Source organism: Chrysemys picta, chromosome 1 (genome assembly GCF_011386835.1).
Source record: "Chrysemys picta bellii isolate R12L10 chromosome 1, ASM1138683v2, whole genome shotgun sequence".
Lineage (NCBI taxonomy): Eukaryota > Metazoa > Chordata > Testudines > Emydidae > Chrysemys > Chrysemys picta.
The window spans coordinates 21,264,220-21,279,840 of record NC_088791.1 but is presented as its reverse complement, the minus strand read 5'-3'; the positions used below and the strand labels follow the sequence as shown (position 1 = coordinate 21,279,840).

At 39.9% G+C, this 15,621-nt stretch overlaps 1 protein-coding gene across 5 annotated transcripts in view; it reads right to left on the bottom strand.

Moving 5' to 3' along the window:
- The window catches only part of PCLO (piccolo presynaptic cytomatrix protein), a 522,605-nt gene that overhangs the window by 143,380 nt on the left and 363,604 nt on the right, over positions 1–15,621 (bottom strand). For all 5 annotated transcript variants that reach the window (XM_042859416.2, XM_042859418.2, XM_042859417.2 and 2 more), the window contains exon 10: positions 7,263–7,388. In XM_042859416.2, the coding sequence (XP_042715350.2) occupies positions 7,263–7,388 (126 nt within the window). The remainder of the gene's footprint in view (positions 1–7,262; positions 7,389–15,621) is intronic.

Sequence of the window (15,621 nt, the reverse complement as noted above, 5' to 3'; positions counted from 1 at the left end):
CAGTTTTCTAGAGCTTTTCAAATATGCTGCAGAATCTTCTCTACAGTGTGTTCCACACCAGTGCTCATGAAACATTGGACCAGATTAATTAATTGAGCTTATCACATGATTCAGGGATGGGGGGAGGGGAGGAAAAGAAGATTGGCTTTATGTTCTGGTTCTGGGGTGCCTGACTGCCTATATTTATACCCCATTTCACCAGGAATACCCCTAACCATCCCTTTATGAGAAGAGATGCTACTGGTGAGATGAAAAGCCAGAGTACTGGCTGTACACTACCTGGGAATCCCCTTTAAGTGAGTGTGGTCTTTTACACTACTTTATTCCAGTAGAACGAGCACACAGCAGCTACAGAACAGTACAGAATTGGATCCATTGTGTCTTCTGGGGGCATAACAGCTCCTAACACTGATACCATTGCCTGCTCTCCTTCCTAAGTCACCTCAGACTCATGGGAGACCCATAGCTAATGAAGAGTAGATGAAAACTGATTCTCACCAATGGTATGCTATAAACCTTCAATGCAATTAAGCAGAGATGGTGCAAGGCAAGGTACAAATATATTTAGTTTGTTGGGAGAATAAAACTCTGTCTTCCTTTCTGCTACTTCCATGGGCTATGTAGAAAGATGTAAATAATATTACTTCATTGTTCTGAATTTGGTCAGCAATACAGCTGCACTCCACCATTCTAACAGCATGTACTGTATATAGCCTGTTTCCTGTTACAGCAGACAGTGTGTCATCTTCCTTCTCAGAAATGTTTTATGGAGTAGCATTATTTTTTTTTATACACATCTCATATTCTCTTTGCTATACTGCCATTGGGCCAAATTCAACTCCAGTTTAAAGGGGGCTAACGATTCCTGGCCTACTGACTATTTTTAAATGATAATAAGGTACAACACTCATGATTTCAATGGAGTTGCACCAAAACTGAACTGGGCAGCATGACTCTTTATCTCATAGAATATGGTTAATATATTAAAAATGCCACAGCAAATATTAATTACTAATAAGGTAGTTGGCATTCATCCGTGTTATGCTTACTAATAGGATGCCATATTTACATGTTCAATGTACAATGGAAGTTTGGATTTGTTTTTCGCTCACATTGTTAATGTTTTTTTTTTTTCCTTATTACATTTTGTTTTCTTATTTTTCCAGTGAGAGGAAATGGTGCTTGAAAGGCTGCAGACATTATATGCTCACACATCCAAAACATGGTTATATATGTATACTATCTATTTACTATGTTTGTGTGTGTGAATATATTTATATATAATGTATGAATTATGTGTGTATATATGTATATAAATCTATTTTAGGGTTTTACACTGCTGCCCATCACCACAGTATCTGATCACTTTCAATGTAAAATAAGTAGGAATACAAAAGTTCCTAACAGACATCATGGATTATCTGGCACTTGTCCTTTTTCAGGGTCAAAACTCTACTTGGAGTAGGTGATTTTCTGTTTGATTTTTATTTTAGATTTTATTAATTCCCTTTTTTTAGTTTAAAATGTGGCAAGGATTTAGAGGTAGCGACTGCTGTGAGAGCAAAGATGACTACATATATGTTAAGTAGGGCTGGTGGTACCACCTATTACTAAGGTTACCCGACTATTTACATTATGACACCTTGTTTTCAGTTGATTATAACTTTGACGAACTGTAACCATTTCAGCAGAAAATTTCCATGCTGAGTGTCTGCTTCGTGCTGAATTCTTTTGAAAATTTTCATGCAAAATGGTTCAGCCATTTCCAAGGACTAGACTAGGGAAATGCTGATTTGCCCATGTTAAAAAATTCCATGGACCTTTACTTTGAGCATCTCTAGCGCTATCGTGATTTGAAGGAAGGACTTGACATTTGGCAAGAGGTGGAGGGATGAGGGCACTGTACCCTGGATGTGTCTTTTGCCACCCCTCTGAAAATACACCCAAATCTGAGGAAGTTATAAACCTTTGAAAAATTAGTTTGCACATGCTCAGTAGAGACTTTCTAGAGCTTTGCAGCTAAATTCCCAGAAGATTCAGTCTTCACTGGGTATGCTCCAGTCAGGGGCTGAGCAGGAGTTTCCCTGCAGTTCCAGCTCTGGGCTGCTGCAGGCCAGGACTCGGCACTGAAACAGAAAGCAGAGAAACTGTCTCTCCTGTACTTTCAATGCTCCTTGCCCTTTGCTGGGCCCAGGCAGCATGGAGGAGAAAACTGCCTTATTTGAACACCAAAAGGACAAAAGCTTGACTTTGTGGGTGGATTGGAACAGGTAGCCTGGAACTGGAGGCTGGCAATGGGGGGAGGGAAGGGAAATTGGGTTTTGGAGTGGGGGCAGGAGAGTGGAGTTTGGAGCTGGGGGAAAAGACTGGGATGGGGAGGCAAAAGGGAGACTAGAACTGGGTAGGCAAGAAGACTGGGAGGGTGTGCTGGGGAGACCTGGGACTGGTTAGGCAAGGAGACTGAGACTAAAAGCACTGGATGGGAGAAACTGGAAGGGGGAGATTATGATTTGCTGGGCAAGAGACTGGGTCTGTGATGAGAAACTTGGGGAAGAAAACTGGGACTGGCTAAGTGGGGAGAATGGACTTGGAGAAGGAGAGGATGGCTGGGAAGAGACCAATCTGAGACAGTTTGGAGGCAAGGGGGCAGAATGTGACAAGCTTGTGCCCAGTAGAGTACAAAGGCCGCTCCAAAGCTGCGAATGGAACCCTCAATTCCTAAATCTCACCATTCCTCTGTGCTCAGCAACTATCTGTGAAAACCACTGGCAAAATGTCCCAGCCCCCTCCAGTGCTGGTCCACGTAGAGGATGACTACCTGCTACAGCTGTCAGTTACTTAGTTAGCTCAAAGTGGTAGGGATCTGTGCAGTGGATCTAAAGGTTGGAACCTGGCTCATGACCCATGTGGGGTCAATATAATACTATATGGTGGAGGTTTTTTAGTTTGCTTTTTTAAAACCCAAGGAAATTCAACACCGCAGTAAAACTGCAGTAAAAAAACATTATTAAGATCTCAATAGCTAGGAAATGCCAGAATTAAAGTTACTTGTGCAACCTTTTGCTTATGCATTATGCTACAGTCCTTAATTACATGACCATATATTATTTTTTCTGCAGGTCCCCTGCCTCATTGAGTGCACAGAATGGACCGGCTCTGGGGATGAATCAAGGTTGTGAAGTGAAGGGGGCTGTTGCCCATAGGACTCCTACCTCATCAGATGCAGAAGTGGGAAGGGGTGCAGTGAATGAGACAGAGGTTGCAGGATGAAAAAGGATGGTCTCATGGTTAAGGCAGTTGAATGCTGCCCTGCAGAATTAGATTCTATCCCCGGACTATGACTCTTCCTCAGACTATGATGTCTGATGCTGAGAAATTCACTTAAATAAGGCTTTTCAGAGGTAGTAACTAATTGTGTGTTCCTCATTTTCTGGGTGCCTGACCTGAGACCATGGGGTGTGATTTGCAGAAATGTGGAGCACTCACAGCTGCCACTGAAGTCAATGGAAACTATTCTTTGAAAATATGAAGTGCTATAAAATGCTAAGGACTCTGAAAAATTCCTAAGTGTCTCAAATTGGACACCCCAAATTAGTAAACACCATTGATGTAAATCTGTGTGCCTCAATTCCCTGTCTGTAAAATGGGGACAATACCACCCTATCACGAACAGGGTGTTCTCAATATAAATTAATTAAGGTTTGTGAAGCACTCAGACACTAGAGTGAGAAGCACCACAGAAAAGACCAGGAAGACATTAACAATTCTATCTCCATAGCAGGGTTTGAATAGTTCACTGTAAACAAAGCCTAACGTCACACCTTGAACAATAAGGATAAAACAAAATATTGAATTCATTAACTGAGCACTGTCTATTATGTGCACAGAGTGAAATTGGGATCCTGTGGAAAAAATAGCATGGGATCATGTAATTAAAGACTGTATCAAAATACATATGCATGAGAGCTGCACAGGCACTTTTTGTTCTGGCATTTCCTAATTTTTGAATGCTTGACTTTGCAATTTTAATAACGTTGTGTGTGTAATATATATATATATACATACATATACACATACACACAAATTGTAAATCTTTTTGTAAATCTTGTGACTGATCACTTTTCTCTCTCTCTTTTTATAATTAAAACATTCAATAAATATTATATGCACCCTCAAAACAATAACAGGTGGAAGATTACTGAACTGTCTCTATCAACATGAAAGTGAATTCAGACACGCATCTATCAAACTGTGACAGTATCTGCACTCGATGGCTCAGAGGAATCAGCTTTCCACTTCCAGTTTCTGTGACACCAATGAATGATGAATCAGAGCTATTTTTGAACTCCTAGAGCAATTCAAGATGAGAGAACCCAAAAAGACTGGCGTTTCCTAATCACTACTGCAGATACACCTAATAACATTAACTGATCCAAAAAGAACATACAAGCAAGATGCATTGTAATATACTGACTTGTGCATATATTCTTCACTTTCTTCCACTGGAAGGAGTTTCAGACCTGTTCCAGTGCTTTCAATTTCCTGCACCACAACAGCTAATGGAAATATTGCTCTTTTGTAATGAGTGGAGGCCACGTTCATGGAAAGGCTGGTGAGTCATGATTTCTGTTCCTGATGACATTTGTATATGCTTAATTGATGACTATGGAGTATGTACAATAATAGTCAGCCACGAATCATTACAGCACCAAAGTGAATCATGATTGCTATACAAATAGATTGCTGATCAAAGAGCATTAACATTTGCAAATAACCATATGCGTAAGATATAAACCTGCCTTCTCATATGTGATGAGACAGAGAGACTGAAAAACATACAAGGCTAAGTTCTACTCTCAGGCACCAGTACTAGTAACTTTGTTGGACTAACTCTAGATCCACACTGTTCTACCAGAAAGCAGACGGTGACCCACAGACCTTACTACAAATCAAATACATTTTAGCAGATTTATAAATTCAGAAAACAAAATCAGCATTAGCTACATGTCCACCTGATCAAGAAATGCAATCGTAGGAGAGACAAATATTCTCCGCAGATGAACAATAACCTTTTAAAACAACATAAAAAGTCACTTGGCAGTAATGGTAAGATTGAGCAAGATATATTTTCAGCAAGTTATGATTAATGGGAAGTGTATCGAGTGGGTGGGCATACCCTACTAGAATGCTAATTTTGACCCTGATAGGGAATAGATTACACAGCAGCAATGAGACTATATTTCAGTGCTATTCCAAGGGCTGCGTTCTGTTCTCAGTAATAGTGACACAACTGCAGTGTAACTCCATTGATTCTGAGGGAGTTACTTCCGAGTTATGCTGATATAACTGAGTCCAGAACTGAGCTATTAAGGTCAATTTAAAATATGGCTGTTTAGATGATGCAGAGGGAAAGGGAAAAGGGGAGATAAATATTTCATTAGCCTGTTCATCTAACCATGGCAATGACACACAATGGTAATGACAGGAGAATTCAGATGACCAGTCACTTGGTTTGACACTGTCTGCTGGACATAGTCCATTCAAACTTCTCCCTAACACAGCTGAAAACATCAATAAATGGTATGTCAGGAGCTATTTTAGAATTTTATTCCAAAAGCTGTTCACAACAAAAGAGCCAGAAGGCTAGTTTTTTGCTCAGCACAGTCAGTGGATTTTCAGTCATTAAGTGCCTCTCCTAATTCCCCAAACACTCCATATTGTGGGCAATATTGCATTGTTGCTTCCTAATCATCCTCTGGATTTCCATATAAGCCACTTAGTTAAGGAAATGGACACTCCAGTCATATCTATGAAAGACCAATTTTTATGGGTGGAAGGTGTAAATATTTGTGGGGAAACATGAGCAGAGGTAGGGTCAGATACTTTAACATTTATTCAGACTCAGGACTTGTCTACACAGCTGCATAGTTTGGTCTACAGGGGTCTGAATAGCAGCACACACCGAAGTGTTGCACTGTAACTCCCCTGTGTGGATGCTGCAGACATGAACTAGCTGGTTCCTAGTTCCTATTAATGTAATCCTCTTTAACCAGTAGTCCGATCTGTAGACATGCACCTTATTCCATGGCTAAGCCATTGAATGCAATGGAACCACATGCAGAATCAGGCACCAATTCAATATATCAATGGCAGAATCAGGCCCTTAGCAAAAACAAAGAGAACTTTTTTTGTCACTGAGCAATTCCTCATTAATCTTTAAATGTACTTTGAAAATAGAACCTTTTCCTTATTTACGGCCTAAAAAATATTATTGACAAAGAAAATAACAAGCATTTTAAAACCAAAAGGTACAACAACAAATTTGCATTAAATTCTATTCCTGGTTCTTCTTAGAGTGTATTGAGATGATTCTTTTTGTAAAGACATTCTCTGCTCAGTTTATCCTGTTTGCAAAATGGTTGTGAAGCAGTCCTGATTCCTGCAAATATATTTGTTGTTCATGTATCAAAAAGTTTATGTAAACAAATTTCAACCTATTAGGAAAGGAGGGTATTGAGAAGGGCTCACTTTGACTATTCAATCTTCTTTATTTCTGGTCCTGTTTTTGCTCTGGATGACTGATTTTATTTTAAACAGAGGAACAACAAATTATGATGAATTAAAAGAAGGGAACTCTTGTCCACACATGAACATTGTTTGCAGATGAATTCAGGTACTCATATGAAGAACAGCTATTCCTCAATTGTTTGTAAGAAGAAAAGCCCAGTTATGGGAATGTTCATAGAAAGTGTAATAAGGGATATAAGGTTTCAGAGTAGCAGCCGTGTTAGTCTGTATCCGCAAAAAGAAGAACAGGAGGACTTGTGGCACCTTAGTTAGTCTCTAAGGTGCCACAAGTCCTCCTGTTCTTCTTTTTAAGGGATATAAGAGCATTGTCAAACTAAACACAGAATTCAAACAAATATTTGCAAGTACTGTTTTGAACTCCTGAATCTATACTAATATATTGTGTACAGAGTGTACTGGGACTGGCAGGGGTGTGTCACAGGTCCATTCTGTCATATACATTCTCCATTGGTGTAGGAGCCATTAAAGGACCTTTCACCAGGATCTGATCTTTGAACAGTCCAAATGCTGCTTTAAGTCTCATTGGAGAGGGGTCTGGGCTGTAACTGACTCCCTGATGCCTTCCGCCCCACCTTTGCACTGAGTGCTGCTCTGGAGAAAGAGTGAATGTAGCCCACAAACCATGCAATAGAACATTCCTGGGTTGCCAGTTTTTGATGACACCTTTATCTTACCTTCCATCAGCTTCCCTGTCTGTTCTGCACTGCCCCCGGGGAGGATCTTGGCAATGTAGGCTCCAATTTCTCCATTGTTCCCTGGAATTTCTTTCCCACCTACAACTCGGATTCCCAGTCCATTGCCTGCAATGAAAAGAAAGAAACAACAGGTATGGGCAGAGACACAAATATTGGATATTTGTCTGAAGAGAAGTGAGGACAGAAGACACATCACAGGCTACATAAAGGAAAACAAACACCTATAGCAGCTTCTGAACTTGAGCATGGAGATTAATTTTACTATCAAAACCACACTGCCTTTGCCAATAGAGAATTCCTCTAATGGAAAGGGAACATGGACCTGCTGAATTCACAAAAGGAGAGGCCTCCCAACTCCCTGGGTGTCGGAGATACACAGAGAAGGGCATCTCTAGTTCTGCAGAAATGGAAGCCATCTGCATGGATGTCTCCTGCCTCACTGGTGAATACCCTCCCCATAACAGTATGGTTCAGTCACCTTGTAATTTAGGGAAAATGTTAGAGCATTATGGAAAAGTTCCCCAGATGTAATTGCTGTATCACTGAAGCCACTCATCAAACCTCTCCCATAACATTAAAAATATACCCTAAAACCTACCCTGTGTACTTCTAATAACCACAACGTACTGCAAAATTGTTAATTGGGATAGCAGATATATGTACAACAATCCTTAATTTGATACAGCAAATGCAGGTGTAATCTGGCTGCACTTAGTTTTTTACATATCTAAAAGAATACATATAATTTAGATGAACACATGATAGTGGAGAACCATGAACTGCAAATATACACAGTCTTTGGAAGGTACTCTTACTTTTCTTACACGTTTGCTTTTACATCAAAGGACATTATCAGAATATAAGAAATCTACAATCATATGGGGTTGACTTTGATGGTGGTGTTAAGTAGAGTTGGGTGGGAAGTGGTTTTCCTGTCAAGTGACAGTTTTTAAGATTTCAAATATTTTTCTAGTTCTGAATCAGGATAGAAAGTCAAATTCTCAAAATTTTTGGATAACTGATTGCCTAAAAGAAAAAATAATCAGATTGGGTCAATCAAAACATTCTGATTATTTCAAAATGTTTCATTTCAATTTTGACCTTTTTAAAAAAAATTAAATTCATTTGAGTTTTGAAAAAAAAAAAGGCATTTCAACCTGGAACATGAAACTTTTTGTTTCAAAAATATTGAAACCTGATATTTTGACTATTTTTTCTTCTTCGTCTTTTTTTTTTTTCCAAATCAGGATGTTCTGACCTTTTCCCACAAACAGTTTCAGTTTTGATTAATCTACATTTTCTGACTAAACAAGCATTTCAATCCTTGGTAATTAATTCAGATAAAAATAGATATTGTCAAGTAGATTAATGAATCTCTGCATCTAATGTTAAAATAATACTTGTTCAATTCTTAAAAGTTATTAAGTTGAACATAGTGGAATAGAATTTGATTATTTTCAGTAAGCAAGAAACAAATCACCAAATCATCATTTTCAGAAAGTTGATAATACTCTGTAAAAAATTTTTTTAAATTTAAACCATAAAATTAAATCACGCATACCTAACTCTTCCTGCATTCTTTATATTTAAAAAATATTTAGAGTATAATAAACATAAAATTTGCCTTTGAAGAAAAAAAATCATAAATGAGATGTCTCAGACTTTTATCTAGAAGCATCAAGACTAATTTTTCCATCCTTGTTATAACTGCTAAAGTCATTAGCTTTCAATTTATGAATTAATAACTCAGCCCCTACTGGGCAATTAGAGCCATCAGCTATGTAAAACCCATTGCTCAAAATCATTGCCATGCTGTATCCTTTCATATTCATGTGTTCCCTGAGACTGCTACTAGAGCTCCAAGCAGTCAGGTTTTGTCATAAAGGATGCTAAGTAGCCAGAGAGGCAATTGGAGCTACTGGCTCCAACCCTCTAGACGGTGGGTCTGTCCTGAAGCATCCATGTTCCTCCCCACAATCCTACCTATGTGGTATATCCTATAACCAACTACCTTCAAGGTGTATTCATGTATAGGCTGTGTCATGCCTGGCATGAAGATGCTTTTCCACTTCTTGCTATCTCATTGCTTATTCTGGATTGGTCTCCTGGTCTGACTGCCTTTAGGGCCAGGAAAGAGATTCCTACTAGGTTTTTCCATCCCAATTTGGCTATCTATTGGTTGGGTCTATGCCTTCCTCTGAGATCCTGTAGACCATGTATTAGTCAGGCATCTTGGTTGTTTCAGTTTTTAGCTGGTTGTACCCAGATGGGTTGTCCTTGCCAATAAGCCATGATTCAGCAAAGCAGCTCATTCAAGTGACCCGCACACTCAGTGTGCACATGCAGTATGTGTCTGTGAAGTGAGATTAGATCCACTGGCATCAGAAGCACAAGACCCTTCCATTCACACTAGTTATGGGGAAAGCATGCCCCTACATGAATCCTCAAAACATACAACGGAGCCTTGGGCAGTTGCCAACAACAGCAAGTCAGTGCATGTGAGTCCTGCAATGATGTGGGTTACAAATGAACATTGCTCTGGGTTTGGTTTGGCAAGGATCTCCCCCCAAGTTGAGTTGATTTGGTTGAAATGTGGCTCAGCTGTGCCCACTGCTGAGCACTCCTGCAAAGTGCTGAGGATTTTCCGCTTCTGAATATCTTCAGTGGGAGTTGAGAGGGCTCAGAGTGTGGCTGGATCCAACACTTGTATCTTTAATAAAAATTGTGACCAATTTGACCCCATATCATGTGTTTGCCTTTATTGTTTGGCTTGACACTCAGCTAAAACTGTACTGAATACAATGTTCTGTACATTAAAAGTTTTTCTGTTCAGCCACTTCATTTTTCCTGACACTCACTGAGAGAAAACAAATTTTTTCTCTTTCTCTTGTGTGTATAAATTACATTAATTTAAGAACTGGGGGGAAATAGGCTGTCTTGGAGGGGACCCTCTAAAATAAATACAAAAAGGATCCATGAAAAGCAATGTCATAGAACTCACTTATCTAGACATTCAGTGTAATTACAAGCATAGAGGATTGTAATCAGCTTCCTACCACAAAGCATAACAATTATGGGAGTGGATATTTCTTTAAGTATCAATTTCACATGGATAATCATATTGCTGCAGGGCTGCTAATGCTCTAAAGGTGATGATTTGGCATATAGCGACTTGTCTCATGCTGTGCATAAAACAATGGTTGGGTGTGGCTCTCTGATTGTGCTATTATCAACTCTTGGATTATTCTAAGGTTTTACATTCAGGGGAAATCGTTATTCATTGTAATGTAAATAAACTATTATTTGTTGTTATTTCAATGGGAGTTCGGGGAATTTAGCACCATTCTGGATTAGGTACTATATTATTATTTTCTTTCTTTATATTAGTTTATAGTAAAATAAATTGCATCAATCCTGTGCTCCTCTGTGATTTTTATAGAAATTAAAGATTCAATCCTTAAAACAGATGAGTACTTCACATCATGCAGGTTATGGGAACCATCTGTAACTTAATCAAGTGACAATACACCACCCTTAAAGTCCACGGAAACAAACAGATGAGCTTTGCAATGTGCCCTGAAGGATCAACAGAGATGATCTCTTTTAGACTGTGTTGGGGAGTAACTTCCAAAGCTGAGGGCCCTTACAGAGAACATCATGCCGGCAGCTCCCTCTCTTAAATCAAAGCTGTGGCAGCATAGCACAGGAAGAGAGGTACTATCTCATATAAACAGGCCTCAAGCCACTTAAGGATCTTATTTATTGCCCAATGAATTCACGAGGGGTCATTCCATTGACATCTATCAGCACTGGATCAGGACCATAGAGCTTTATGCATCAAAATCAACACCTAACATTTCACCCGGAAACACGCAGCCAGTGAAGATCCCCAAGTGCTATTGTAAGGTGCTAGGGGTGGGACACCCGTACTTAACCAGAGCTGTGAGGAAACCGGAATTTCCTTGCTGTGGAAAATTTTGGAATTCTGAAAATATTTTCATTCAGAATTGGAACAAAAATTGGAAATGTGAAATTTTCTGTGGGAAGGAAATTTTTGAAAAATTCTTGGCTGGCCATGTAGCCAGCCAGTCTAGGTAGCCTGGGAGCTGGGCACCCTGACAAGAAATTCCAAAAACTGGCCAACTGGAAAATTTTTGACCAGCTCTACTTTTTAAACAGGCTGCCCCGTACCATACCAGATGCATTTTCTGAACAGATTTAAGGTGGGCTTGTTCCCACTAAAGACTGTGATAAAATCGCATTGCTGAGCACTTTTGAAAACCTCCCCCTGTAAATCCCAAGTAGAGTTAACTGCAGTGGTCTAGTCTAAAGGTGACAGAGGTTTGGATCATGATAACAGAGTCCACTACCAAGAGAAACTGTTGTAAACTTAAAAGCTAGATGTAGCTAGCAATAGTCATCGTGGTCAAAGCAGCTACCCAAGCAGACTCCCAGATTGCAGTCAAAAGATTTATTATTAACCAGTATGATATCCAATGGTTGTATATAATAATTGAGTTCAGTGTGAGCAGTGTGGCGAAATCCCCCAGCCACCTTTGAAAATCAGCACCTATACATACAGGTTAGAATTTTGCTTTCATGCTCTAATTTCCTGGAGTCAGAACTATGAGTCATACTATATAATAAGTAGAAATACACTGAGGGTCACCCATATGAATTTACAATTAAATTCCCGTGTCAATCAAAGACATGTTTATTGCCCCTCTCCCGAAGTAAGCATCTTACTGTGCTTTGTTTGAGAAAAGTGCATTTTATTTTTTATAATTATACTGTGAAAATGTTTCTAAAAGAAATGTTTGAGAACAGATCAGCATGTGGTTTAAACTAATTGAACTAACTTGGAAAATTTTGATTTGTTGGGTTTAATTAAATCGTCATAACCGGAGTTAAATTTTCACTCTTTGGGTTTTGTGAAAACAGACTTTCAAACCTGTTTTGTATACTGTGCCTATTGAAGATACTGACCTCATTACACCTGTCTGTAATGACATTGCCCAAGTTATCACTCTGAATGTGGGTAGCTTAAAAAATATCATCCATAATATAGTTTCTCAGATCTCTTTTTTTCCCTTGGTCTTTTATTTCTTCTTTGAAATCTTTAAGTCTTAATTTCCATCTTTCAAACCATTTTGATATTCATCTTTCAATTTCTGGTTTTCTGATTTATGAACTCCATGTTTCTTTTTTCTAAAACAGAGGTCCAGTTACCCATCAAAACTTGAATCACTGCGCTATGAATGAGAGAGGGCACCTTGTTTACCTTTGGCTATGGATTTTCAACTGTCAACTGTCTTTGAGAAAACATTTCTTCAAAGGGAATGTTATACATTTAGATGCAATCCTTTTAAGATGCTTCAAAGCTGGAAGCACTGCTAATTAATTGCAACTGTTTTTTACTGATCTCCCAAGGCTGTGAAACTCTCTTGCTATCTAATCTTAACTCAAGCTTTAAGATTTATCACCCTCAGCAAAACATTCACAGAAGGACAGAAATTGATGCTCAACTCTAAAGAAATGTATCACGGGAAAATGAATTTGTAGCATGGTTCAATACACAGACAGCTACCGGTTTGACTTATAAGCAGCTACTTATTTCTGAAAACAGATACTCACAAAAGTCTGAGAAAAGATGACAAAAGTCTAATAAATGAAAGGACTTTTATTTTAGCATGAATTCAAAGCTATGGAAAAAATACAAAAAATGTTGGATTGAGTTAGATTGAGTAGTTAGGAGCTATGATTTTTTTTTCACATGCATGTTTGAAGTTGAGAATAGACTGCTTAAAGTATACTGTTATGGATGTTTATATGCTCTGCCATTGTATCTCTGTTGTGACTCATAAAATGTTATACTAGCCCTGATCACATATATTCCCAATTGCACCAAACTAGGTCAAACTGCATAATTGGTTCTGTAAAGTAAACAGATGCCCACAATTTAGGTCTGACACCAATGTCACTGGTGTCCTAATGAGCACCAGCACCACACTGTGAAAATACATTGCCGCTCTCTTTTTTCCTCATTTACACCATTAGAATCATAGAATCATAGAATATCAGGGTTGGAAGGGACCTCAGGAGGTCATCTAGTCCAACCCCCTACTCAAAGCAGGACCAATTCCCAACTAAATCATCCCAGCCAGGGCTTTGTCAAGCCGGGCCTTAAAAACCTCTAAGGGAGGAGATTCCACCACCTCCCTAGGTAACACATTCCAGTGCTTCACCACCCTCCTAGTGAAATAGTGTTTCCTAATATCCAACCTAGACCTCCCCCACTGCAACTTGAGACCATTGCTCCTTGTTCTGTCATCTGCCACCACTGAGAACAGCCGAGCTCCATCCCCTTTGGAACCCCCCCTCAGGTAGTTGAAAGCAGCTATCAAATCCCCCCTCATTCTTCTCTTCTGGAGACTAAACAATCCCAGTTCCCTCAGCCTCTCCTCATAAGTCATGTGCTCCAAACCCCTAATCATTTTTGTTGCCCTCCGCTGAACTCTTTCCAATTTTTCCACATCCTTCTTGTACTGTGGGGCCCAAAACTGGACACAGTACTCCAGATGAGGCCTCACCAATGTTGAATAAAGGGGAACGATCATGTTCCTCGATTTGCTGGCAATGCCCCTACTTATACAGCCTAAAATGCCATTAGCCTTCTTGGCAACAAGAGCACACTGTTGACTCATATCCAGCTTCTCGCCCACTGTGACCCCTAGGTCCTTTTCTGCAGAACTGCTACCTAGCCATTCGGTCCCTAGTCTGTAGCTGTGCATGGGATTCTTCCATCCTAAGTGCAGGACTCTGGACTTGTCCTTGTTGAACCTCATCAGGTTTTTTTTGGCCCAATCCGCTAATTTGTCTAAGTCCCTCTGTATCCGATCCCTACCCTCTAGTGTATCTATCACGCCTCCCAGTTTAGTGTCATCTGCAAACTTGCTGAGAGTGCAGTCCACACCATCCTTCAGATCATTAATAAAGACATTAAACAAAACCGGCCCCAGGACCGACCCCTGGGGCACTCCGCTCGAAACCAGCTGCCAACTAGACATGGAGCCATTGATCACTACCCGTTGAGCCCGACAATCTAGTCAGCTTTCTATCCACCTTATAGTCCATTCATCCAGCCCATACTTCTTTAACTTGGCGGCAAGAATACTGTGATTGGTGAAACAGACTACGGATCAAATCGTCAAATGTATTTAGGCTCCTAACCCCCACTGATTTCAAAGCTTTCACTGGAAGTTAGGAGCCTAAATACTTTTTTGAGGATCTGGGCCTCTCTGCCAAATGCTGCTCTGAGTTACACTATACTCCTGGAGTAATTCCATTTTCAGTCAACAGATTTTCAACAGTCTAAATGAGACCAGAATTTGGCTCACTCTCCATTTTGAAGATTGCCTGTAGTTGGCGATATGTAGCATATTTCAAGCATTCTTGCCTCAAAGGGTGTAGTAATTGACTGTCCACTTCTTTGAAGACTCCACAGAATCTCTGAATTCAATGAGAAGAGCCAACCTCTCTCTTGAAACAGGGTTTGATACACTAGACTGCAGCAGCATTGACAGTCCCAAAACAAGACCACAAAAAAGACTGCAAAATGGTAAAATCAATGGCATTTTCATGCTGCTGATATTTTCCTATTTTCCAGTGCGTGGAGTCTTGTATTACTTTCTAAAACATACACTTTAGTTCAACCACAAATTATTGGGCTAGATGCAGGATCATTGGGTGACATTGTATAAAGTGTGTTATGTAGGTCAGATTAGATGGTCATAATGGCCCCTTCTGGCTTAAAATGTATGGATTTATCCTCATCAAGGACCAGATTCTACGACATTCAGACACACTGAGAAGACACAACTCAAGGAGTTGTTTTCATGTTGGCCATATGCTCTGAGTTGTTGAAGCTCTCTCTTACTTTCCCATTGACTTCATGGCATGATCAGAACCCTCCACCTTGCCACAGGGTGGCTGGACCTTTAAGAGAGGTCAAGGCCCAGCTCTCACCTGTGTCTGGTTTCTTCCCAAATCATGAGACTGTAGGCTACAGCAAGACCAGCTGGGGAAGGAGAAGCAGGATATAAAAGGCAGGTCCAGTCACCCAGTGTGAAGTGAGAGAGCAAGGAGTGGGAGACTTGAAGGGAAAGAGTAGAGGATGTTAGGTCTCTCCAGGCAAGGGCTCAAAGGTAAAGACTACATGGAATACCTATACCAAGAAGTGAACCCCTGTAATCTAGGAAGAAGACTTGTGAATGATGATACAAGGGGAGAAGCTTGCCACAGTCCTAGTGAGAGGGCTGTGGAGGCCTACGGAGCTGCT